The sequence below is a fragment of the Scyliorhinus canicula genome, unplaced genomic scaffold (assembly GCF_902713615.1).
Source record: "Scyliorhinus canicula unplaced genomic scaffold, sScyCan1.1, whole genome shotgun sequence".
Classification (NCBI taxonomy): domain Eukaryota; kingdom Metazoa; phylum Chordata; class Chondrichthyes; order Carcharhiniformes; family Scyliorhinidae; genus Scyliorhinus; species Scyliorhinus canicula.
Window position 1 is genome coordinate 1,363,078 of NW_024055461.1, and position 25,861 is coordinate 1,388,938.

General features: G+C 46.1%; 1 protein-coding gene and 1 non-coding gene across 10 annotated transcripts in view; one reads left to right on the plus strand and one right to left on the minus strand.

Annotated features, from left to right (window-relative positions):
- Window positions 1-6,272: 6,272 nt before the first annotated feature.
- The window catches only part of LOC119959604 (zinc finger protein 239-like), a 39,461-nt gene continuing 19,872 nt past the window's right edge, over window positions 6,273-25,861 (plus strand). The window contains exons 1-3 of one of the 9 annotated variants that reach the window (XM_038787785.1): window positions 6,308-6,510; window positions 13,679-13,802; window positions 19,191-22,174. In XM_038787785.1, coding sequence (XP_038643713.1) covers window positions 19,288-20,325 — 1,038 coding nt within the window. In that variant the 5' untranslated portion in view covers window positions 6,308-6,510; window positions 13,679-13,802; window positions 19,191-19,287 and the 3' untranslated portion in view covers window positions 20,326-22,174. Of the gene's footprint in view, window positions 6,511-10,293; window positions 10,347-13,678; window positions 13,803-14,106; window positions 14,253-14,602; window positions 14,623-16,365; window positions 16,419-19,190; window positions 22,181-25,861 lie in introns of those variants that run through there. The other 8 variants (XM_038787791.1, XM_038787787.1, XM_038787789.1 and 5 more) reach the window with 8 other exon arrangements.
- On the minus strand, window positions 8,189-8,261 carry trnak-cuu. Its single transcript has one exon. It is a non-coding gene; the product is annotated as a tRNA-Lys (tRNA).

A 25,861-nucleotide genomic window follows, 5' to 3' on the forward strand; every position in this document is an offset into this window, starting at 1 on the left:
CCACACTGACTCTTACCAGCTTTTACAGATGCACCATAGAAAGCATTCTCTCTGGCTGCATCACAGCCTGGTACGGCAACTGCTCGGCCCAAGACCGCAAGAAACTTCAGAGAGTAGTGAACACAGCCCAGTCCATCACACAAACCTGCCTCCCATCCATTGACTCTATCCACACATTCCTGCTGCTTTGGGAAAGCGGGCAGCATAATCAAAGACCCCTTCCACCCAGCTTACTCACTCTTCCAACTTCTTCCATCGGGCAGGAGATACAAAAGTCTGAGAACACGCACGAACAGATTCAAAACAGCTTCTTCCCCGCTATTACCAGACTCCTAAACAACCCTCTTATGGACTGACCTGATTAATACTACACTCCTGTATGCTTCACTCAATGCCTTTGTCTATATATTTACATTGTGTACCTTGTGTTGCCCTATTATGTATTTTCTTTTTAGATTACTTTCTTTTCATGTACGAAATGATCTGTTTGAGCTGCTCGCAGAATAATACTTTTCACTGTACCTCGGCACACGTGACAATAAACAAATCCAGTCCATATCGAGGGAGCAATCTGCCTCTCTTGCATTGGTGCACTGCATTTCCCTCATAACACAGTGGCATAGAAAGGTGACAGCACAAAACAAAGGCACTCAACAAATTGTATCTGTGCCAACTTTCTGCAACAGTCACAATCCCCTGTCATTGGCCCTGAACTCTGCAGATATTTTTCTCCTCAGAAGAGACGAACAGCTGAGCAAGGAGCTGGAGTTGGCTATTCAGCCCAGTCCGCTCCACCATTTAATAAGGTCATGGCTGATCTGACAGTATCAGATAGTTGTCCAATTCTCTTTTCAAGGCATCAATTGAATCTGCCTCCACCACATTTTCGAGCAGTGCATTCATGATCCCACATGCAGCACAGAATGTTTTTCTTCACATCATAAGACATAGGAGCAGAATTAGGCCACTCGGCCCATCGAATCTGCTCCACCATTCAATCATGGCTGATATTTTTCTCATCTCCATTCTCCTGCCTTCTCCCCATAGCCTTGATCCCCTTATTAATCAAGAACCTATCTATCTCTATCGTAGACACTCAGTGATTTGGCCTCCACGGCATTGTGTGGCAAAGAGTTCCACAGATTCGCCACCCTCCAGCTGAAGAAATTCCTCCTCATCTCTGTTTTAATTCCTCCTCATCACCTGAGGAAGTGACTGTGACCCTAAAGCTAGTGAGTCGAAACAAACCTGTTGGACTTTAACCTGGTGTTGTAAGACTTCTTACTCTGTTTCGAAGGATCGCCCATTTAGTCTGAAATTATGTCCTCTGCTTCTAGTTTTCCCCACAAGTGGAAACATCTTCTCCCTGTCCACTCTACCCAGGCCTCGCAGTATCCTGTAAGTTTTAAAAAGATCCCCCCATATCCTTCTAAACTCCAACGAGTACAGACCCAGAGTCTTCAACCGTCCCTCACTACGACAAGCTCTTCATTCCAGGGATCATTCTTGGAAACCTCCTCTGGACCCTTTCCAAGGCCAACACATCCTTCCTTAGATACGGGGCCCAAAACTGCTCATAATACTCCAAATGGGGTCTGATCAGAGCCTTATATAGCCTCAGAAGTATATCCCTGGTCTTCTTTCTCGCCCTCTCGACATGAATACATTGCATTTGCCTTCCTAACTGCCGACTGAACCTGCACATTAACCTTTTTTTTAACATTAAAAAAAAAATTTAGATTACCCAATTCATTTTTTTCCAATTAAGGAGCAGTTTAGCGTGGCCAATCCATCTACCCTGCACATCTTTGGGATGTTGGGATGAAACCCACGCAAACACGGGGAGAATGTGCAAACTCCACACGGACAGTGACCCAGAGCCGGGATCGAACCTGGGACCTCGGCGCCGTGAGGCTGCCGTGCTCCTGCACGTTAACCTGAAGAGAATCTTGAACAAGGACTCCCAAGTCCCTTTGTGCTTGTGATTTCCTCAGCATTTTCTCATTTAGAGAATAGTCTATGCCTCCATTTCTCCTTTCAAAGTGCATAACCTCACACTTTTCCACATTGTATTCCATCTGCCACTTATTTGCCCACTCTCCTAGCCTTGCTCAGCATTGCTTCTTTTTCTAATCACTTTAAATGAATGCCCTCTGTTTATAATCTTGCCCTAAATATGACTTGCTGGATCAAACGTCTATTGCAGATCCTTAGTTTTAATGTGGTCATGTGCCTTTCCATTTGAGAACTGTTCAATAAAGTTATTAGAATTATTTGTAGCTAGGGCAGCACGTAGAGCAGTGGTTAGCAGTGGGACTACGGCGCTGAGGACCCGGGTTTGAATCCCAGCCCTGGGTCACTGTCCTGTGGAGTTTGCACATTCTCCCCGTGTCTGCATGTATTTCACCCCCACAGCCCAAAGATGTGCAGGTTAGGTGGATTGGCCACGCTAAATTGCCCCTTAATTGGAAAATAAATAATAATTGGGTACTCTGAATTTTTGTTTTTTTTAAAAAGGATTATTTGTAGCTTCCCTACCAATCAGTTTTTTTCCATTATCCTGAAGTGACCTTATTTTTATCGGGAATTAACTGAAATGTGTTCCTAACCTCTCATTTTCTAAATTTCCATTCACCACTTTTCTGTCCACCTGACCCAGTCCATGGCTTTCTCCCTCATTGTCTAAAACACAACAGCAACTTATAATCCTGGTGCATACATTTCAGTCTGAATCACTGATATATACTGGAAAACTGTGGAGCCCCACTGGAAAAAGACGTCCAGGCATCATTCAGTCCTGGATGTAACTAACAGCAGCAACAACAGCTGAATCCAAACCCTGCTGTTGCCTGTGAACTTGCTGATGTCTGTGCAGGTTGTTTGACTGAGTGAATCTCCTCCCACGCATGGAGCAGTTAAACAGCCTCTCCCCAGTACCGCTCCCACATGTGGGCGACACAATAGTTTAATGGTTAGCACTGTTGCTTCAAAGCTCCAGGGTCCCAGAGTTCCTGGCTTGGCTCACTGTCTCTGCGGAGTTTGCACGTTCTCCCCATGTCTGCGTGGGTTTCCTCCGGGTGCTCCAGTTTCCTCCCACAAGTCCAAAAATGTGTAGATTAGATGGATTGGCCATGCTAAATTGCCCTGAGTGTCCAAAACGTTTAGGTGGGTTTATGGGTTAGGTTGGAGGTATGGGCTTAAGTCAGGCGCTCTTTCCAAGGGCCAGTGCACTCGATGGGCCGAATGCCCTCCTTCTGCACTGTAAATGCTATGATTCTGTTTCAGTGTGAACTCGCTGGTGTTTCTGCAGACTTGGTTTTCTTTTAAATCTCTTCTCACAGTCAGAAAATGTAAAAGGTTTCTGATCAATATGAACAAGTCGGTGTGTCATCAGGTGGGATGACGGAGTGCATTTCATGTCACACACGGGGCAAGTGTACAGTCTCTGCCCAGTGTGAACTCGCTGGTGTTGCAGAAGCTGGGTTGAAAAAGTGAATCCCTTCCCTCGGAGCAGGAGAACGACCTCTCCCCAGTGAGAGAGCGTTGGTGTATCAGTAAGTTCTTTCTGCTTTTAAAGCTCTTCTCACAGTCAGAACATTTAAAAGGTCTCTGATCAGTGAACAAGTTGGTGTCTCAGAAGGTGGGATGAACATGTGAATCCCTTCCCACACATGGAGCAGGTGAATGGCCTCCCCCAGTGTGAGTGCGTTGATGTATCAGTAAACAGCTTTTACTTTTAAAGTTCATCTCACAGTCAGAACATTTAAACGGTCTCTTGTCAGAGTGAACCTGATGGTGAGTTTGGAGGTTGGCTAAAACATTAAATCCCTTCCCACATTCCAGACAGGTGAATGGCCTCTCCCCAGTGTGAGTACGTTGATGCCTCAGTAAATCCCTTTTAACTTTAAAGCTCTTTTCACATTCAGCACATGTAAAAGGTCTCTGATCAGTGTGAACAAGTTGATGAGTCAGAAGGTGGGATGAACAAGTGAATCCCTTCCCACATGCGGAGCAGGTGTACGGTCTCTCCCCAGTGTGAATGCGTTGATGTTTCAGTAAATCCTTTCTGCGTTTAAAGCTCTTTTCACAGTCAGCACATTTAAACGGTCTCTCGTCAGAGTGGGCCTGATCGTGAGTCTGGAGGTTTGATAAAGCATTAAATCCCTTCCCACACACGGAGCAGGTGAACGGCCATTCCCCAGTGTGAGTGCGTTGATGTATCAGTAAATACTTTCTGCTTTTAAAGCTCTTCTCACAGTCAGCACATTTAAAAGGTCTCTGATCAGTATGAACAAGTTGGTGTTTCAGGAGATCTGATGACTGAGTGAATCCCTTCCCACACAAGGAGCAGGTGAACGGCCATTCCCCAGTGTGAGTGCGTTGATGTAACAGTAAATCATTTCTTCTTTTAAAGCTCTTCTCACAATCAGCACATTTAAACGGTCTCTGGTCAGTATGAACATGCTGGTGTGCGTTGAGGATGGATGATCTAGCGAATCCCTTCCCACACACGGAGCAGATGAATGGCCTTTCTCCAGTGTGAATACGTCGATGAATTTCCAATACAGACGGGGAATAGCATCCCACCCCACAGTCCCCACATTTCCACGGTTTCTCCATGGTTATCGACAGGTTATCAGTGTAGGTGGGATGCAGATTTGAGGTCACTATCAGATCAGCCGCGATGTTATTAAATGGTGGAACAGGCTCACGGGGCTGAATGTCCAATTGCTGCTTCTTGATTCCTTTGGCGCAAACGTCCTTATGTCTCTCAAACTTGGGTCATCAGTTGAAGCCAGAGTATGATGTCTTTCTGATGTAAATGCTGAAAATTTTTTTCATGCTGTGTGATTGGTTAAAGCTCCCGAAAGCTCACTGTGGACAATTACTTAGATGTCTGTGTCTCGGTGCTTTTGCAATCACAGTGATATCTGAATATTTTTCACAGAGACAAAACAGACAAACATTTACTCCTTCCACGTTGAAAGGCCGGTCCTGATGAATCAAGTGACTCTGTCACATCGCGACATGATGTTTGCATCTGCAAATATTCTGTAAAAGGAGATTACATTGAATTACTGTGAATATATAAGACACAAATAGGCCATTCTGAACAGATTCTGCTGCTGTCCATACTTGGCACACATCTCCGACTGCCACACCTATCAAATCTCAGCATTTCAGCTGATTTTCGGATTCATTTTCTCTCATGTGCTTGTCCCGTTTCCTTTTGAAAACATCTCAGCATTTTCCTCTACTCATTTCCATGGTAATGAGTTACACATTCTCAACAGGTGAGTAAATAAATTATTTTGAATTGCCTCCTTGGATTTATTTGTAACTATCTTGTATTCGTGACTCGTTGTCTATTGATGGTCCCTGGTTTTGGACTATCTCACATCACCCCGCTCCAAACTACTGATAATGTTAAAGATTTCTATTAGGTCACTGCTTAATTCCAGATTTTCGACAGAAAAAAGGCTCCACTCCATTTAATCTCTGCTGAGAGCTGTAATATCATGTTGCAAAAGTCATCACTATCACTGCAGGATAGAAATCACAAAGAGACAAACCTTTGTTGTGTGTAAATTCTCCACTTCTAACCCCCTTTTTAAAGGAGTTTACAAAAACCATCACTGTCAGTCCAGGATAGAAATTCTGAAGAGACAATTCTAGTTCCTCTGGAACATTTTTTCCTCTCTTGTTCCCCCAAAGCTGTAAATCCCCGTCCCACACACTCTCCCTCCTCCCTGGGCTGAAATCCAAACCCATCTCACCATCTGCACCATTTCTTTCCTCCACTCCCAGTTTTCTCCCTCCCTCTCCTCTGCCTGGGTTCAGTTCTCCAGCTCCTGTCTGCAGACTGACAATAAATCCAATGGGTCTTATTGGGGGGTTTGGGTTCTCACCATTGTCCCCGCTCGCGGCGGCTCATATTCAGCCTCTTGAGAGCCGCACATACTGTCACTGCGGCTGCGCTCAGCCCGGAGCAGCACCGCGCATGCTCCGCACAGAGAGGCCATTTCCGGGGGCGGGACATTCACACGCCTGCGCGTTCTGGCTCCTGTGATGGAGATAGGTCGTATTCATCCGCGCCTGGCATTCCGGTTAGCCTTATCCACCATTATTCATTTACGTTCCTCAGGGTGATGAATTGCTTCCGGCACTTTTGATTCAGTTCGGTGTTTGCACCGAATGGGGCGGCGGCATCGGTGTTTTTTTCTCTGATCGGCCCCTGTTAACGACTGTTATCTGTTGAGAGGGCGATAGGGCGCAGAGCGCCTGCGCAGCCGCCATCTTGCTCAGATGCAACAGGGCGCATGCGCGGGCACACAGGAACCGGAAGCCGGAAGAGAGAATTTCGTGAATTTCTCTTCAGGACTGGAAGTGAAATTCCTTTGGAAATGCCTACAGAAAGAGGAGGATTTACTGACGGGAACTTCAAACCAAACATCACATCATCATCTGACTGAGTTACTCGATTCATCAGGACCTGAATATCATTGGGAGGTAAAATGGTTTGTCTGTTCTGTCTGAGGACAAAGATTTCAGATATCAGAGTGATTGGGAAACTTTCAATGAAATGATTGTCACAAGTAGGCTTCTAATGAAGTTACTGTGAAAAGCCCCTAGTCGCCACATTCCGGCGCCTGTTCGGGGAGGATGTTACGGGAATCGAACCGTGCTGCTGGCCTGCTTGGTCTGCTTTCAAAGCCAGCGATTTAGCCCTGTGCTAAACAGCCCCTATGACCATTCCAGGTTAAATTTGAGACGAATTACACCGATCACATTGGGGAAGTTAAATAATTTGCTGTTGTACTCTTATGTAGGCAGGTAAATTTCAAAATTACCATATTTGCATACTTGGCAGCTAAACTGGGCAAACTGCTGACCTTGTTAGTAGTGAGAGTTACTATCCGGGATTTTATCAAAGTTTGTTGTTCCTGTTGCATTTCATTCAGCTCATCGTGGCTACAAAGTTGGTATTCAGGCTAATCTCAATTTCCAGATTATGAGGGCAGCATGGTGGCACAGTGGTTAGCACTGCTTCCTCAGGGCGCCGAGGTCCCAGGTTCGATCCCGGCTCTGGGTCACTATCCATGTGGAGTTTGCACATTCCCCCTGTGTTTGCGTGAGTTTTGCCCCCACCACCCAAAGATGTGCAGGGTACGTGGATTGGCCATGCTAAATTGCCCCTTGGAAAAAAATAATTGGGGACTCTAAATTTATAAAAAATAAAATAAAATTCCAGATCGTCGTCTGTAGCTTTTTAAGTTACATCAATTTAGATGGCTACTTTTTAAATGTTATGAGGGTTTCTGCCATCATTTCAGGCAGCATGTCACAGATCCTCACCACCCTCTAAACCTCCTGGTCCTTCCCTAAATCCCTGCCCCCTTTTATATATATCCCTCAACCAAAGGGAATAGGACCTTCCTATCAAATCTATTTAGATCCCTCAGAATATTTAAAAAATATAAATTTATATTTTTTTCCAATTAAGGGGCAATTTAATTTTGCCCAGCCACCTAACCTGCACATATTTGGGTTGTGGGGGTGAAACCCACACAGACAGTGGGAGAATGTGCAAACTCCTTACAGACTGTGACCCAGGGCCGGGATCGAACCCGGGTCCCCAACCACCGTGTCACCATGAAACTCCAGAATTTTATATATTTCCAATAATCTTTATTATTGTCACAAGTAGGCTTACATGAAATGAATGAAATGAAAATCGCTTATTGTCACGAGTAGGCTACAATGAAGTTACTGTGAAAAGCCCCTAGTCGCCACATTCCGGCGCCTGTCCGGGGAGGCTGGTACGGGAATCGAACCGTGCTGCTGGCCTGCTTGGTCTGCTTTAAAAGCCAGCGATTTAGCCGAGTGAGCTAAACCAGCCCCATTAACACTGCAATGAAGTTACTGTGAAAATTCCCATAACCACACTCCGACACCTATTCGGGTATACAGAGGGAGAATTCAGAATGTCCAATTCGCCTAACAAGCATGTCTTTCGGGACTTGTGGGAGGAAACCCACACAGACACTGGGAGAACGTGTAGACTCGGCGCATACGGTGTCCCAAGTAGGAATTGAACTCTGGGACCCTGGCGCTGTTAAGCAACAGTGCTAATGCTGTGCTACCGTAAACAGTTCAACTCAATGTTCTCAGAATAAAGAAGCTGAAGTGCCCAACGTGGGTCTTGAACCCACGGCCCTGGGATTAAGACTCCCATGCTCGACCGACTGAGCTAGCCGGGCTTTCATTTTGGTTTCCCTTCAGTCTTTACTGTTCCAAAGAAAACAGCCCCAGTTTATCCAAACTTTCCTCCGAGCAAACATTGGCAATTTTTGGTCAATGTTCTGAAACCTGCTCTGTGCTCTCTTCAGTGCAGTCTTCCTGTGCACAGGAATCTAGCTCTGGCCTAACTAGTCCTGTCCTGCCATTTATCATGTAATCCTTTGCCTTGTTTTCCCTCCAGCTTCCTTCTTAATTCCTCAAGTGTTCAATCATTTTTGTGTCACAGGTAAACTTCTTCCTCATGTTCCTACATTTACTTTCAAATCAATGATGTAACCAGGAGTGAAGGGCCCAGTACTGATTCCTTGGAAACCGGCACTGGAAACAGCCCATTGATTTTCTCTATTCTTTATGGGATGCGAGTGTCACGGGCAAACCAGCTTGGTTGCCCATTCCTAATTTCCCTGAAACTGAGTGGCTTGCGAGGCAATTCAGAATTAATCCCATTTCAGTGAGTTGGCCAGATCAGGTAATGCCGGTGCAGACTCGATGGGCCGAATGGTCTCCTTCTGCACTGTAGATTCTATGATTAATTCTGACCATGGGTCACTGTGTCTGTGGAGCTTTCCTGCGTCTGCGTAGATTTCCTTTCCGGGTGCTCTGGTTTCCTCCCACAGTCCACAAATGTGCAGATTAGATGGATTGGCTGTGCTGAATTGTCACTGGGAGGTCTTATGGGGATAGGGTGGGGAGTTCCCCAAGGTAGGATGCTCTTTCAGAGGGTTCTTGCAGACTCGATGGGCCGAATGACCTCCTTCTGCACTGAGGGAATTCTATGATTCTACATTGGATCCAATGATGTGTTCGCTCACACACCCTGCAGCCTGACTCTTATTATGGGAACATACACTGTGTTTGTTACTCTGAAAGTGAGCGAATCCTTTGCTGTTTCTCCTCTGGGCCCCATCTCCATTATTATTGTCTGATTGTCCCACTGAGACTCTCACTGTTATTATTGGACAATCAGCGAGTCAGCCTGAGCCTATGGCTGCTCTCACCATCTGGAAGCGTCACAATGCCCGGGTGATTGACGGCAGCTCCGGACCAATAGGAGGTGGAGGGGCAGGACTGGAGGACCGATCGAGAGCGGCTGGTCCTCCAACGAATCGGAGTGAATGAGGGGCGGAGCCCGCTGTGATTGAAGCATGCGCAGTGTGGGTAATGGCGAAGGAGGAGGGCTGAGTCTTCAGATCGGAAATTGGTAAAAGGCGTTTAACAATATGGAGGGAGCGAGAGATCGCGGGAGTGGGCGGAAACGTTGTGTAAAGCTGTTGTAAGCCGCAATCCTCGGAAAAGAGTTTCTGGCACCCCGTTTCTACCGAGCGGAGCTGCAACTCATCATTTCGGCTCGGGTTAATGGCCGCCATCTTTATTGAATGTGCAGCAGGGCGCATGCGCGATTGTCATCTTTGTCGGGGCGATGTTTCAATGAGTGGGAGGAGCTTGTTCCCCATTGTTCAGAATGGAGACAACTTGTCCATCAAACTGGATTAGTCTTTGAGTCCCAATGTCTTATTGATGATGCAAAGCGGTGGCAGAGATGGAAAGAAAAGGAAGCCAATCCTGCTCTCCAGATTTCACTGGCTCTTTGGACATCCTGCCCCAAAAAGCTCTGCGGCTCTGTTCAGCCACATGAAAACCCTGGGTAGAAAGTCACAACCCTCAGTCGACATCACCCTCAAATCTGGGGACTGCTGATGACAATGAGGGTCAGTGTGCAGCGGGAGGCATGAGCGGTCATCCTGGACCCAGCAGCAGGAGGGGAGAATGTTGTGAATTTCTATCCTGGACTGACAGTGATTAATTCTGGAAACTCCTTTTACAGGGGATTAGTAGGTGAGGATTTGCACACAGCAAATTCAAACCGAGAGAAATATTTATCTTTCCCGAATTTCATTTCTGCACCGACAGCGATGCCTTTGTAAACTTCTTTCACAGGGACTTAGAAAGGGATTCGCAGACAGGAAACTCACAACCAATCCTCACATCAAATTCCGACAGCACCATTCGGGTTATCAGGACCTGGAGATTATCGACCTTTGTGTGTAAGCATTGAGTTCCAGATCATTACCACTCACTCTGTAAAATTTCTTCCTCATATCCTCCCTGTAGATCTTGTTCACAATCTTAAATCTATGTCCCATAATTCTTTTACAATCTACTGATGGGAACAGATTGATTTATCTTTTTTCCGGGTTCTTTGTTATCGTTTCCGGTGCCTGGGTCATGCCAGATGGTCCGTCCAGATTCCACTCCGTTATTGTGTATTTATAGCGGTTGAATGGGCTTGGACCAGTCCATTTCCAGATCCTGTACACAAGTGAAGTCTCCGCCAAGCATTGATTGATGTGTATCCAGGTCTGGGATGGATCCCAACGATATTTTTACAAATGCCACATCGTCCCAGTTAGGGACTTAGCCATTCACCAACACCACCAATGTACCTGCCAATGACCCACTGACCACCACATATCTCCCATTAGTGCCCGCAATGATCCTAGTGACCGAAAGAGGGATCTGTTTATTGATTAGAATTGCAGCACATCGAGCCCTTCCGTCAAAGCCCGAGTGAAACACTTGGCTCACCGCTCCGCAGGCTGGTCTGATCTCTAACCACCCCCCCCACCCCCCACCACCCCCATCTCACTCCCATTCACCAGCTGACTGCTGGCAGGGAAACTCCTCTCAGGCCAACAAGAAAATAGAAACACCAATATTGCCCACTTTGAGGATAAAACATACTTCCTTTCTAGACTCAATTTCCAATGAGGCGCCCCTCCCAATAGATCTATGTTGTGCTTTGTAAAGACAATCTCTCTTTAACCCCACACAGAGAAACAGATTCTATCAGAAAATGTCAAAACCTATATCGAGGATATCACAACACCCATTCCACCCCACAGGGAACATAGATCTTGTCCAATACAGATAACTGGACCCAGTCCATGCTTTACAATAAAGGCATTCGCCTCCACTAGTATCACGAAATGGAAGTCTTTGGACTCATTTGCCACCCACAGCTTTGCCGGGTATACCGCCCCGAATCAAACTCCTTTCTTACATAGAGCAGCCTGAACCTTATTAAAGGCCGCTCACTTCCTCACCAGCTCGGCTTCCATATCCTGGTAAATCCTCACTCGGATAACTGAGTGTATCCCTTCCCATACTTAGCAGGTGAATGCTCTGTCGCCGGTGTGACTACGGTGATGAATCTCCAGCTCACATGGGGACCTGAATCCCTTCCCACAGTCCCCACGTTTCCAAGTTTTCAACATGCTGCTGGTGTCCTTGTCCCTCTCCACGTTTGACGATCAGTTGAATACTAAATAGTAAACTTTATTAGTGTAACAAATGGGCTTATATTAACACTGCAATGACGTTACTGTGAAAAGCCCCAGTCGACACACTCTGGCGCCTGTTCGGGTACACAGAGGGAGAATTCAGAATGTCCAAATCACCAAACAAGCACGTTTTTTGGGACTTGTGGGAGGAAACAGGAACACCCGGAGGAAACCCACACAGACATGGGGAGAACGTGCAGACTCCGCACAGACAGTGGCCCAGATCGGGAATCGAACCCGAGTCCCTGGCGCTGAGAATCAACAGTGCTACACACTGTGCTACCGCGGCGCCCTTGTCTCCACAGAGAGCACGTGTACGGTCTCTCCTCTCTCTGGATGGTGTGATGTTTTTTCAGACTGGAACTGATTAAAGCTCTTTCCACAGTCAGTTCAATGGAACACTCACTCGAGTCGAGTGTGTATTGGGTTTTTTTACAGTCACACTTATCTTGAAAATGTTTTCCTACAGACAGAACAGACAAACATTTCTTCTTCTACATTCACAGGCCAATGATATTCAGGTCCTGATGAATGGAGTGATTCTGTTAAAACTTGATGTGAAATTTGATTTGAGTTTCTATCTGTAAATCCTCCCCTTCTAATCCCCTATAAAAGGAGTTTACAAAGTCATCACTGTCAATGCAGGATAGAATTCGCAAAGAGACAAACCTTTCTGTTGGGTTCAGTTTGTTGTGTGCAAATTCTCCAATTCTAACCCCCTGTAAAAGGAGTTTACAAAAGCCATCACTGTCAGTCCAGGATAGAAATTCTGAACAGGCAATTCTAGTTTCTCTGGAACATTTTTTCTTCTCTTGTTCCCCCAAAGCTGTAAATCCCCGTCCCACACACTCTCCCTCCTCCCTGGGCTGAAATCCAAACCCATCTCACCATCTCACTCCCAGTTTTCTCCCTCCCTCTCCTTTGCCTGGGTTCAGTTCTCCAGCTCCTGTCTGCAGACTGACAATAAAATCAATGGATCTTATTGGGGGTTTGGGGCCTCCAGCGGGTGTTTGTGAAACCACCCCGCCCACCTGCCAGGGTTTCCTTCCTTGCCATCGGAGAGACCTCTGATTTATTGTTCTCCCTTGTCGTCCAGGTCTCTCCCTCAGCTTGACATATTTATTTGTCTGGTTAAAAGGATGGTTTCTTTCCTAATGTTCACAATTAAAGGGGTGGGTTCCCCAGGAGATGGCTGGCATTTCAGGGGACATTAAATTAACAATCGACAGAGATGTGTCTAGTGTTGTTACATGGTACAGATTAGATATATTATTTACCGTTCTGTAATAAAGCAAATGTATTATTATTTCTCGCCTTGTAATATAAGACTGTGGTTACGTTATAGATTTCCAGTCATCTCTTCCCTCAGAGGGTTGTTAGTCTTTGGATTTCTCTTCCACAGGGAACAGTTGTATCTGGGGGTCATTGAATATATTGAAGCACAAGTTTGACAGATATTTTATTGACAATGGAGTTAAGGGTTATGGGAAACGGGTAGGAAAATAGAGAGAAAGCTGAGGTGAGGAGGGATCTCTTCACTCGAGGATGTGGTGAAGCTTTGGAATTCTCTACCCCAGAGGAATGTGGAGCCTCAGTCATCAGATATGTTCAAGACAAATATTGATAGGTTTCTAGATATTGAAGATATCGAGGGATATGGGGACCGCATGGGAAATGGTGCTGAGGTAGATCGGCCAAGGATCTCATTGAATGGTTAGCAGACTTGGTGGGCCGAATGGCCTACCCTTACTCCTATTTTAATCCCTGTGTCCTGGTCAGGAAGCAGTGAGCTGAGGTTGAATCTGTCAATCAACATGAATCAGCACCTTCAGGAGAATTGGGAGGGTGAATATTAGATACAGCAGAGTGAGAATGGGGTGGGTTGGGGGGGGGGGGGGGGGGGGGGGGGAGGTGGGGATGGAGATTTACAGCTTTTGGAGAACGAGAGAGGCAATAATGTTCCATCGAAACTAGAATTGTCTGTTCTGAATTTCTATCCTGTACTAATTGATGACTTTCGTAAATTGTTTTTAAAGGATATTGGAAGAGGAGGAATTATAGACAGATTTCTCAAACTCACTCGATTCCTTCTGATCTGAATATCATCGGCGAGAAGAAGAAATGTTTGTCCGATCTGTGAGCTTCAAAACATTTTTTAATGTGAGTGTGACTGGAAAAGCACCGAGACCCACACAACACAGACCCGAGTGAGAGTGTTCCAGTGAACTGATTGTGGAAAGAGCTTCAACCAGATACACAGCCTGAAAAACATCACACCATTCACAGTGAGGAGAGACAGTGCACATGTTCTGTGTGTAGATAAGGCTTCCACTGATTGTCCAATCGGGAGAGACACGAGGAGACCCAAAACATGGAGAAACCGTGGAAATGTGGGGACTGTGGGAAGGAATACAGAGTCCCATCTAAGCTGGAGATTCATCGCCGCAGTCACACTGGAGAGAGACCGTTCACCTGCTCTCAGTGTGAGAAGGGATTTGCTCAGTTATCCACCCTGCAGGCACACCAGCGAATTCACACTGGGGAGAAGCCATTCACCTGCTCTCGGTGTGGGAAGGGATTCACTCGATTATCCACCCTGCAGTTACACCAGTGGGTTCATACTGGGGAGAGGCCGTTTACCTGCTCTCAATGTGGGAAGGGATTTGTTGATTCATCCACCCTGCAGACACACCAGCGAGTTCACACTGGGGAGAGGCCATTCACCTGCTCTCAGTGTGGGAAAGGATTCATTGATTCATCCACCCTACGGAAACATCAGCGAGTTCACACTGGGGTGAAGCCATTCACCTGCTCCCTCTGTGGGAATGGATTCACACAGTTATCCAACCTGCAGAGACATCAGCGAGTTCACACTGGGGAGAGGCCATTCACCTGCTCTTAGTGTTTATAAGAGATAGGATGTATAATCATCTGGAAAGGAATAATTTGCTTAGAGATAGTCAACATGGTTTTGTGAAGGGTAGGTCGTGCCTCACAAACCTCATTGTGTTCTTCGAGAAGGTGACCAAACAGGTGGATGAGGGTAAAGCAGTTGATGTGGTGTATATGAATTTCAGTAAAGCGTTTGATAAGGTTCCCCACGGTAGGCTATTGCAGAAAATACAGAAGCATGGGATTCAGGGTGATTTAGCAGTTTGGATCAGAAATTGGCTAGCTGATAGAAGACAAAGGGTGGTGGTTGATGGGAAATGTTCTGACTGGTGTCCAGTTACTAGTGGTGTACCACAAGGATCTGTTTTGGGGCCGCTGCTGTTTGTCATTTTTATAAATGACCTGGAGGAGGGCATAGAAGGATGGGTGAGTAAATTTGCAGATGACACTAAAGTCGGTGGAGTTGTGGACAGTTGTGGAAGGATGTTACAAGTTACAGAGGGACATAGATAAGCTGTAGAGGTGGCAAATGGAGTTCAATGCAGAGAAGTGTGAGGTGATTCATTTTGGAAGGAATAACAGGAAGACAGAGTACTGGGCTAATGGTAAAATTCTTGGTAGTGTGGACGAGCAGAGAGATCTCGGTGTCCATGTACATAGATCCCTGAAAGTTGCCACCCAGGTTGAGAGGGTTGTTAAGAAGGCGTACGGTGTGTTAGCTTTTATTGGTAGAGGAATTTAGTTTCGGAGCCATGAGGTCATGTTGCAGTTGTACAAAACTCTGGTGCGGCCGCATTTGGAGTATTGCGTGCAGTTCTGGTCGCCACGTTATAGGAAGGATGTGGAAGCATTGGAAAGGGTGCAGAGGAGATTTACAAGGATGTTGCCTGGTATCGAGGGAAGATCTTATGTGGAAAGGCTGAAGGACGAGGCTGTTTTCGTTAGAGAGAAGAAGGTTAAGAGGTGACTTAATTGAGGCATACAAGATGATCAGAGGATTAGATAGGGTGGACATTGAGAGCCTTTTTCCTTGGATGGTTATGTCCAGCACGAGCAGACATAGCTTTAAATTGAGGGGAGATAGATATAGGACAGATGTCAGAGGTATGTTCTTCACCCAGAGAGTAGTAAGGGCGTGGAGTGCCCTGCCTGCAACAGTAGTGGACTCACCAACACTAAACGCATTCAAATGGTCATTGGATAGGCATATGGACGATAAGGGAATAGTGTAGAAGGACTTTAGAGGGGTTTCACAGGACGGCGCAACATCGTGGGCCTACGGGCCTGTACTGCGCTGTAATGTTCTATGTTCTAGTGTGGGAAGGGATTACATAGAAACATAGAAAATAGGTACAGGAAGAGACCATTTGGCCCTTTGCTCCTGCTCCGCCATTCATTATGATCATTGCTTATCATTCAACTCCATAGCCTAATCCCGCTTTCCCCTCCATATCCTTTGATCCCCTTTGCCCTCAGTGCGATATCTAACTGCTTCTTGAAAACATACAATGTATTGACCTCAACTATTTCCTGTGGTAACAAATTCCACAGTCTCACCACTCTCTGGTTGAAGAAATGTCTCCTCATCTCTGAACTCAGTGGTCTACCCCGTATCCTCAGACTGCAACCTCTGGTTCTGTACACTCCCACCATCGGGAAAATCTTTGCCACATCTACCCTGTCAAGTCCTGTTGGAATATTATAGATTTCTATGAGATCCCCCATTCTTCGGAACTCCAGCAAATACAAACCTAACTGATTCAATCTCTCATACGTCTGTCCCACCATCCCAGGAATCAGTCTGGTAAACCTTCTCTGCACTCCCTCTTGAGCAAGAACATCCTGCTTCAGATAAGGAGGCCAAAACTGCTCACAATATTCCAGGTACGGCCTCGCCAAGACCCTGTATAATGACAGCAAGATATTCCTGCTCCTGTACCGCCTGCTGTAGCTGCATGTTTACCTTCAGTGACAGGTGTACGAGGACACCTAGGTCTCGTTGCACATTGCCCTCTCCTAATTTATGGCCATTCAGCTAATCGTCTGCCTTCTTGTTTTTGCTACAAAAGTGGATAACCTCGCATTTCTCCATATTTTACTGCATCCTTTCATTTGCCCACTCACTCAACTTGTGCAAGTCACAAAGAAGGATCTCTGCAACCTCCTCACAGCTCGCCCTCCCACGCAACTTGTGTCATCTGCAAATTTGACGATACTGCATTTTGTGTTCTCATCTAAATCGTTAATATATAGGGTGGCGCAGTGGTTAGCACCACTGTCTCATGGATCTGAGGTCCAATGTTCAATCCTGTCCCGGGTCACTGTCCATGTGGATACAAGTTCTCCCCTTGTCTCCGTGGGTCTCACCCCGCATAACCCAGTGATGTGCAGAATAAGTGAATTGGCCATGCTAAATTGCCCCTTGATTGGAAAAAAAGAATTGGGTACTTCAAATTTTTTTTTAAATCATTAATATATCTGGTGAATATCTGGGGTCCCAGCACCGATCCTTGCAGTTCCCTACTCGTCACTGCCTGCTATTTTGAAAAACCCCCATTAATTCCTCCTCTTTGTTTCCTGTCTGCAACCGTTTTTCTATCCATCTCAGTACACTACCCCGAATTCCATGTGTTTTCATTTTACACATTTAATCTCTTATGTGGGACTTTGTCAAAAGCCATCTGAAAGTCCAAATATACCACATCCACTGGCTCCCCGTCATCAACTCTACCAGTTACACCCTCGAAGAATTCCAGTAGATTTGTCAAGCATGATTTCCCCATCATAATCCATGCTGATCCTGCCACTGGTTTCCATGTGCTTTGCGATAAAATCTCTGATAATGGTTTCTAGAATTTTCCCTACTGCCGATGGTCTAAAATTCCCTGTTTTCTCTCTATCTCGCTTTTTAAATAGTGTAATTATATAAGACACCCTCCAATCACGACAGCACGGTAGCATTGTGGGGCAGCACGGTAGCATTGTGGATAGTACAATCGCTTCACAGCTCCAGGGTCCCAGGTTCGATTCCGGCTTGGGTCACTGCCTGTGCTGAGTCTGCACATCCTCCCCGTGTGTGCGTGGGTTTCCTCCGGGTGCTCCGGTTTCCTCCCACAGTCCAAACATGTGCAGGTTAGGTGGATTGGCCATGATAAATTGCCCTTAGTGTCCAAAATTGTCCTTAGTTTTGGGTGGGGTTACTGGGTAATGGGGATAGGGTGGAGGTGTTAACCTTGGCTCGGGTGCTCTTTCCAGGAGCCGGTGCAGACTTGATGGGCCGAATGGCCTCCTTCTGCACTAAATTCTATGAACTATGAATCTGCAGGAACTTTTCCAGAGTCTATAGAATACTGGAAGATGACCACCAATGCACCCACAATTTTTTGAGCCACTTCTTTAAGTACTTTGGGATGCAGATTATCACACCCTGGGGATTTATCAGCCTTCAATCCCATCAATTTCACCAACACTATTTCTCTAATATTGATCTCCTTCAGTTCCTCTCATTAAATCCTGTGTTCCCCAACATTTCTGGTATCTGATTATTGTCCTCATTTGTGAAGCCAGAACCAAAGTGTGTATTTATTTGCTCAGCCATTTCTTTGTCCCCTATTATACATTCCCCTGTTTCTGACTGAAAGGAACCTACATTTGGCTTCACCAATCTTTTCTCTTCACATTCCTATCAAAACCTTTACATTTCCTGTTTTATGCCATTCCCAACATCACCACTGCAGTTTGGGGTCTATATACGATGCCCACTAACGTTATTGCCCTTTGGTGTTTCTCAGCTCCACCCATACAGATTCCACATTGCCAGAGCCAGTGTCCTTCCTCACTATTGCATAAATTTTAACCAGCACTGCCACTCCACTGCCTTTTCCTTTTTGTCTGTTCTTCCGAAATACTGAATATATTCAGTTCCCATCCCTGGTCATCCTGCAGCCATGTCTCCAGAATCCCGATTATCTCACATCTGTTTATGTCTATTTACGCGATTCACTTGGTTATGCCGTCTGCAGTCACACCAGGGAGTTCATACTGGGAAGAGGCCGTTTGCCTGCTCTCAATGTGCGAAGGGGTGCGAAGTATTGTCACTGCACTTGTAATCCAGAGACCCAGGGTAATGCTCTGGGGAAATGGGTTTGAATCCCACCAGGCAGATGGTGGGATTTGAATTGAATAAAAATATGGAATTTAAAAAGTTTAATGACGACCGTGAAACTATTGTTGATTGTTGTAAAAACCCATCTGGTAAATGTCCTTGAAGGAAATCTGCCATCCATACCCAGTCTGGCCTCCATGTGGAAGCACCAACAGCAATGAGGCTGAGTCTGAAATGGCTGAGCTCTCAGCTCTTTCTTGGTGGTGGGAGAGCTTCAGAGTTTGGAGATTCTAAGTTCAGTTTGAGTTGAAGACATAAAGGACAGAGTCTTGTGTAGATCCACACTGGGTGGGAGGTTCTCTTCCCTGAAGGACATCAGTGATCCAGTTGGGTTTTTGTGACAATCCAGCCATTTTCATGGTCACTTTTTCCCAGTGTCGGCGCCACAAATGACCAGGTTCATTCAGCTCAATTTGACAACCTGCCTTTGTGTTTTTGTGGCTTCTCTCTCTCTCTCACTCCCTGTTTTCTGTTTTAAATCAATTTCACAGGGTGTGAGAAGGGGATTTGTTGGGAAACTCGAATCGAACATCGCATCAGGATCTGACAGTCACCCAATTTGTGACTTTATATCATCCACTTTCGAACATGGAAGGAAAAAGCATCGTTCGCAGTGGGGAGAAACCGTTCACGTGTTGTGTGTGTGGACGAGGATTCAGCCAATCATCTGGACTGTCAAAACATAAATGCAGCCAGACCAGGCAGAAACCGTGGAAATGTGGGGAATGTGGGAAGGGATTCAGATACCCATCTGAGTTGGAAACCCATCAATGCAGTCACACTGGAGAGAGGCCGTTCACCTGTTCTGTGTGTGCGAAGGGATTCATGAAGTCAAAGAGCCTGGTAAAGCACAAGCAAATTCACACTGAAGAGAAACCTTTTAAGTGTCAAGAATGCAGGAAGTGCTTTAAAGGTTCCAGCGAACTGATGTCCCACCAACGTGTTCACACTGACGAGAGATCGTTTAGGTGCTCTCACTGTGCAACTGGGTTCAAATGGTCATCTCAACTCACCGTACACCAACGCGCTCACACTGGGGAGAGACCTTTTAAATGCTCAGACTGTGAGAAGTGCTTCAAAAGTTCCTGGGAACTTATGCGACATCAACGTGTCCACACTGACAAGACACCGTACAGGTGCTCTCACTGTAGGACTGGGTTCAGATGGTCCTCGCAACTCACTGTACATCAGCGCGCCCACACTGGGGAGAGACCATTCACCTGCTCCGAGTGTGGGAAGGGATTCCCTCGGTCATCCCACCTGGTTATACACCAGAGAGTTCACACTGGGGAGAAACCATTCACCTGTTCCCTGTGTGGGAAAGGATTCACTACCTTATCTAACCAGCTGGTACACCAGCGCACTCACACTGGGGAGAAACCATTCACCTGCTCCCTGTGTGGGAAGGGATTCATTGAGTCATCCACCCTGCTGATACACCAGCGCACTCGCACTGCGTCGGACCCATTCACCTGCTCCAAGTGTGGGAAGAGAGTCACTACCTTATCCAGTCTGCGGACACACCAGCGAGTTCACACGGGGGAGAGGTCATTCACCTGCTTTGTGTGTGAGAAGAGATTCACTCACTCATCCGCCCTGCTGAGACACCAGCGACTTCACGCGTAATGAAAGTGATTGAACTTTGCTGTTAATCACATCCAGGACTGAACCATGTTCATTGGGGTCTGTCTCTGCTGTTGTTAATAAACCCCAGCACAGTTATAGTGATTAATATTGTGGATAAAAGTGAAATAAGTCAACTTTCTATTTCACACACATTGTGTTGAATCTTTTTAATATCTCGAAGACAAGTTAGTTCCTTTTGATGTTTTCTCCCTCTTTCCTGTCTCCTCCATCCTCACCTCCAGTAAGTGCGAGACAATCCAATCTGCTGCCTCTGCTAGTTTCCTCACTTCCACCAATCCACCCGGACAAATATCTCTCCATGTCCAACTCCTCCATCCAGCCCCCCCACACACACCAGTGAGTTCATACTGCAGAGAGAGGGTTTAAATGCTGAGGCTGTGACAGGAGCTGTAAAACCCACATTCACTGATGGTTCACCAGCGCAGTCACTCTGGTTCCACTCCATTCATCTGCTCTCAGTGCAGGAAGAGGTTCAGCCGTTGGTCCATCCTGCAGCAACACCAGTGAGTTCACACCGGGGAGAGGTTGTTCACCTGCTCCATGTGTGGGGAGGGATTAACTGATACATTCAACCTGTTAACACACCAGTGAGTTCACACTGACTGAAGATATTCTAAATGTCTGGATTGTGGAAAGTATAAAATACACTAACAAGAGACTGTTCACAATCTCTCACAGTGGGACTGGATTCAGGTGATCATGTGGACTCGGTGTCCGCCAGCACACTCACACTGGGCAGAGACTGTGCATCTGTTCCATGTGTGGGAAGAGATTCGCTCAGTCATCCCACCTCAACACACGTCCACTTGTTCAGCTTTCAAAGTTCTGAGTGTGAACAGAGATTTAAAAGCAAATCGGATCTGCTGGCACACAAGCACATTCACACGAGTAAGAGGCTATTCACCCACTCTGTGTGGCAAGAGATTCACTTGGTCATCTCACCCACCGAGACACCAGCAAATTCATGGTGATTACAGGGGTTGGATTCTGCTGTTAATCACATCCAGGAGTGAACCATGTTCATTCCGACATTTGGGGTTTGTTTCTGCTGATGTTAACAATTCTAGTAACTGGAATGAAGTTTAATATTCTGGATTAATGTCAAATAAATCAACTTTGTTTAAATCTGTTGTGTATTTTGTCTTTCCCACCTAAGTGGTTAACTTTACCTGTCTGGAGCTCAGAAAGGACAATCTGGGGAAGGATCACACAGCTGGAACAGAACTTCAGCCTGGACACAGTCCTTCAGGGTCACACTGAGAGGGACAAACAACACGTTGGTCTTTCTCATCTCTCCACTGACAGCGAAGTCCCCGTGTGGGTTAATCCTGAGATGTGTAAGAAACGTGTCCAGCCTCTCGCTTCCATGATTCAGAGCTCCTAGACACGGAACAGAAGCTCCTTTACAACTGTTCAGAGTCAGGAAGAACAATGATGAATACTGGAAATGTGCTGTCAGATCGGATATTGATGTAAAACGATCTGTTCCTGACTGAAAGTGAAACGGCAGCTTTACTATCTACAGACTGGAAGCTTAAAGATTTAAAATGTCTGAATCTGCCAATGTAAGGTAATAAAATCAAATTTCATATGGAACCTTTAACAATCTCTCATACTCAGTAGCTGTGATCAAATTAGTGTTTATTATAGGTCCAGAAAAACCGTTCTTTCACCTTCCATTTGCTTCAAATGTCGTGGAAACTGACAGTTGGAATCCGTCAATATTTGAAAGATATTTACAAATAATTTCCGGGTTTCTTACAGTTGGGATCTTTCTCTGTTCTGTCCCGTCGGTGTTTGATAATAAACTTTCTCCTGTGAATATCCAGCTGGAGCTTTGGGCCCTCATCTCTTTCCTTGTTCACCTTGCTGACTCTAAACATTGAATCTTGTGGTTTCAGACACCAGATAATCTAACTCCCAGCAACAGATTGTCTTTTACTGACAGTCAGACCCACGCAGAATCTCTGGCTGTATTTCTTCAGAAGCTGCTTCTCAGTCACAGCTCCAGGATCCCAGGTTAGATTCCCGCTTGGGTCACTGTCTGTATGGAGTCTGCACGTTTTCCCTGTGTCTGCATAAGTTTCCTCCGGGCGCTCCGGTTTCCTCCCACAAGTCCCGAAAGACACGCTGTTTGGTGAATTGGACATTCTGAAATCTCCCTCTGTGTATCTGAACAGGCGCCGTAATGTGGCGACTTGGGGATTTTCACAGTAACTTCATTGCAGTGTTAATGTAAGCGTACTTGTGACAATAAAGATTATTCTAAAAACTAAAATTCAACTAACTGCTTTTCTGCAAAATGCCTGCTACCTTAGCTCCTTCCATTAATTACATCACCTTACCAAGCTGAAATCTAATTTACTCCACAGGGAATCTCCTTAATCCAAACAATTTTTTACAATGCCTTAATTACACCTCTGGCTCCCAAAATCTTTCGAACCTTAAAAACACTACTGCAGCAGTCTCACACACACACACTAACCCAGGCCTTTAACCCTTACTGCACCGTGACTGCGGCAGTCACACACACACACACTAACCCAGGCCTTTAACCCTTACTGCACCATGACTGCAGCAGTCATACACACACTAACCCAGGCCTTTAACCCTTACTGCACCGTGACTGCAGCAGTCACACACACTAACCCAGGCCTTTAACCCTTACTGCACCATGACTGCAGCAGTCATACACACACTAACCCAGGCCTTTAACCCTTACTGCACCGTGACTGCAGCAGTCATACACACACTAACCCAGGCCTTTAACCCTTACTGCACCATGACTGCAGCAGTCATACACACACACTAACCCAGGCTTTAACCCTTACTGCACCAAATACCTATAATACAATCTATCTGAAATACACTCATCACAGGCCCATTGTCCCAAATGTCTAATTGAGGCATAGAAATCCTGTAGAGTTCTCACTGGGACAGGCACCTATCAATACGTTTTGAAAAATAAACCACTGGTTTATGTTTTCATAGTGGCTGCAAAAGCTTGGAACTCAGTTAATGAAAAGGATACAAAGTGACACAGCCTTAAACTAATACAGAAATTACAAAGTCATTTCAGATAAAAAAATTATACCAAGTGTGTGTAAAATCAGTGCTTAAAGGTGATCAGTGTGTGAATGCTGAGAGAGCGAAATACAGCATGATCTATTCAATAAATACATGTTGGTAAGTAATAGGAGTTTAAATAACTAACGAACTATGAAAACTAACTGTAGAACTTAAATTCTTTAAGTTCACAAACCAAAGGTGGTTAGATACTGTGACAGAAAGTACTGCTTCTTTCCAGAAACTACAAGTTAAAGGTTAAACTAATTTCAGACACAAGGTTGAAGGTTTGAAACCTCAGTTTTCTTCACACAACAGGCCTCAGACCGAAGTATAACGGTTAATTATCAATGGCTGGGGTGTTTTTTAAATAAATATTTTTATTCTCCTTTTTCACCTTTTCTCCCAAATTTACACTCACCAACAATAAAGAACAATCAGTAATGAATGCAATGTCAATCCCCATATCAATAACACCAATCCCATCCTCCCACTAAGCCCCCAAACATTAGCCCGCATATTAACATAAACAAATGACAAAAAGGAATCAGGAATCACCCAAAGTCACCATTATAACATAAAGGCCCCTCCTCCAACCCTCCCAGCAGCCCCACCCCCAATGTTCGATGTAATCCAATTCTCGGACGTGTATAATGAATAAAAATGAATAACGCCCATGAATTGCAGAACGCCCTCCATCCTTCCCCTCAGTTCAAATTTGACCTTCTCAAGAGTTAAGAATTCCAGCAGGTCCCCCCCCCCCCCGCCACGCCAAAGCACAGGGTGGAGAGGTTGGTCTCCACCCTAACAGTATCCGCCTTTGGGCTCTCAATGAGGCGAAGGCTACAACATCTGCCTCCGTACCCGTTTCCAACGCTGGCTGGTCCGATACCCCGAACATGGTCTCCCGAGGGCCTGGGTCCAGTTTCACGTGCACCACTTTAGAGATTACCCTAAAAACCTCCTTCCAGTAATGCTCCATTTTTGGACAGAATCAAAACATATGAACGTGATTTGCACCCCCCCCCCCCCCCCCCCCCCCGCAACGTTCACACACATCTTCTACCCCCTCAAAAAGCCGGCTCCTCCTCGCCCATATGAGGTGTGCTCCACCTTCAGCTGCATCAGCCCCAACCTCGCGCACGAGGTGGAGCCGTTCACCCTCCGGAGCACCTCACACCAGAACCCCTCCTCCATACCCTCTCCCAACTCTTCATCCCACTTTGCCTTGATCCCATCCAGCGGTGCCTTCTCTTCCAAAATAGCCATGTAAATTGCCGACACTACCCCCTGCTCCAGTCCCCCTGTTGTCAGCACCTCCTCCAGCAATGTGGAAGTCAGCTCTATCGGAAAGCTCTGTATCTCCTTTCTGGCAAGGTCTCAAACCTGCATATCTTTCAGTGCCTTAATTCCTTTCTCCTCCCATCTCTGAAAATTTCCATCCCTCTTCCCTGGCCCAAATCTATGGTTCCCCCGAATCGGCCTTTCCCTTGCCCCTGCCCCCAACCCGAAATGCTGGTGAAACTTCCTCCAAATTCGCAACAAAGCTATTACTACCGGACTCCCTGAGTATTTCCCTGGGGCCGTCAGGAGCGGCGCTGTTGCTAACGCCTTCAATCCTGACCCCCTACACAAACTCTCCTCCATTCTGACCCACTGGGAGTCAACCAATGGCTGGGGAGCTAACGGTTCCAGACTGTAGCTCACCCAACCTTTATGGGATTCGCAGCAGTTGCCCTGTAATTAAACCATTAAAGTGTAACTTTGTCCTGGCCTCGGGCTATGTGATGTATTTCTCTTGTTCATTTTGGAATAGAAAAAACAATATTCTTGTGACCTTGGTTGACAAAGTCCCATCTTCACACTGAGGATACCCTCCATTGTCCTGTGTAACACTATCACTGTGCTAAATGGGGTAGATTCAGAACACACCTCGATAAAACAAGGTATCCAAGAGGAGCTGTGGGCCATCAGCAGCTTAATATTCAATTACAATCAAACCTCATCGGCCGGCATATCCCTCACTCTGCCATTACCATCAAGCCAAGGGACCAACTCTGGTTCAACATGGAGTGGAGGAGAACATGTCAGGAGCAGCACCAGGTATTCCTAAAGCAGATTCCAATCTGGTGACCCTATAGCATGGGACCATTAGCATGCTAAGCAGCGGAAACAGCTTGATCGAGGCAGGAGTAAACAATCCCAAAAACTGATCAGATCAAAGCTGCAGTCATTGAATCCCTACAGTATAGGAGGCTATTCAACCCATCAAGTCTGCACTGACCCTCTGAAAGAGAACCCCATCTAAGCCCAAACCCCACCCTATCCCCTAACCCCACCTAAGTGCAATTTACCTAACCTGCACATCTTTGGACTGTGGGAGGGAACCGGAGCACCCGGAGGAAACCCACACAGACATGGGGAGAATGTGCAAACTCCACACAGACAG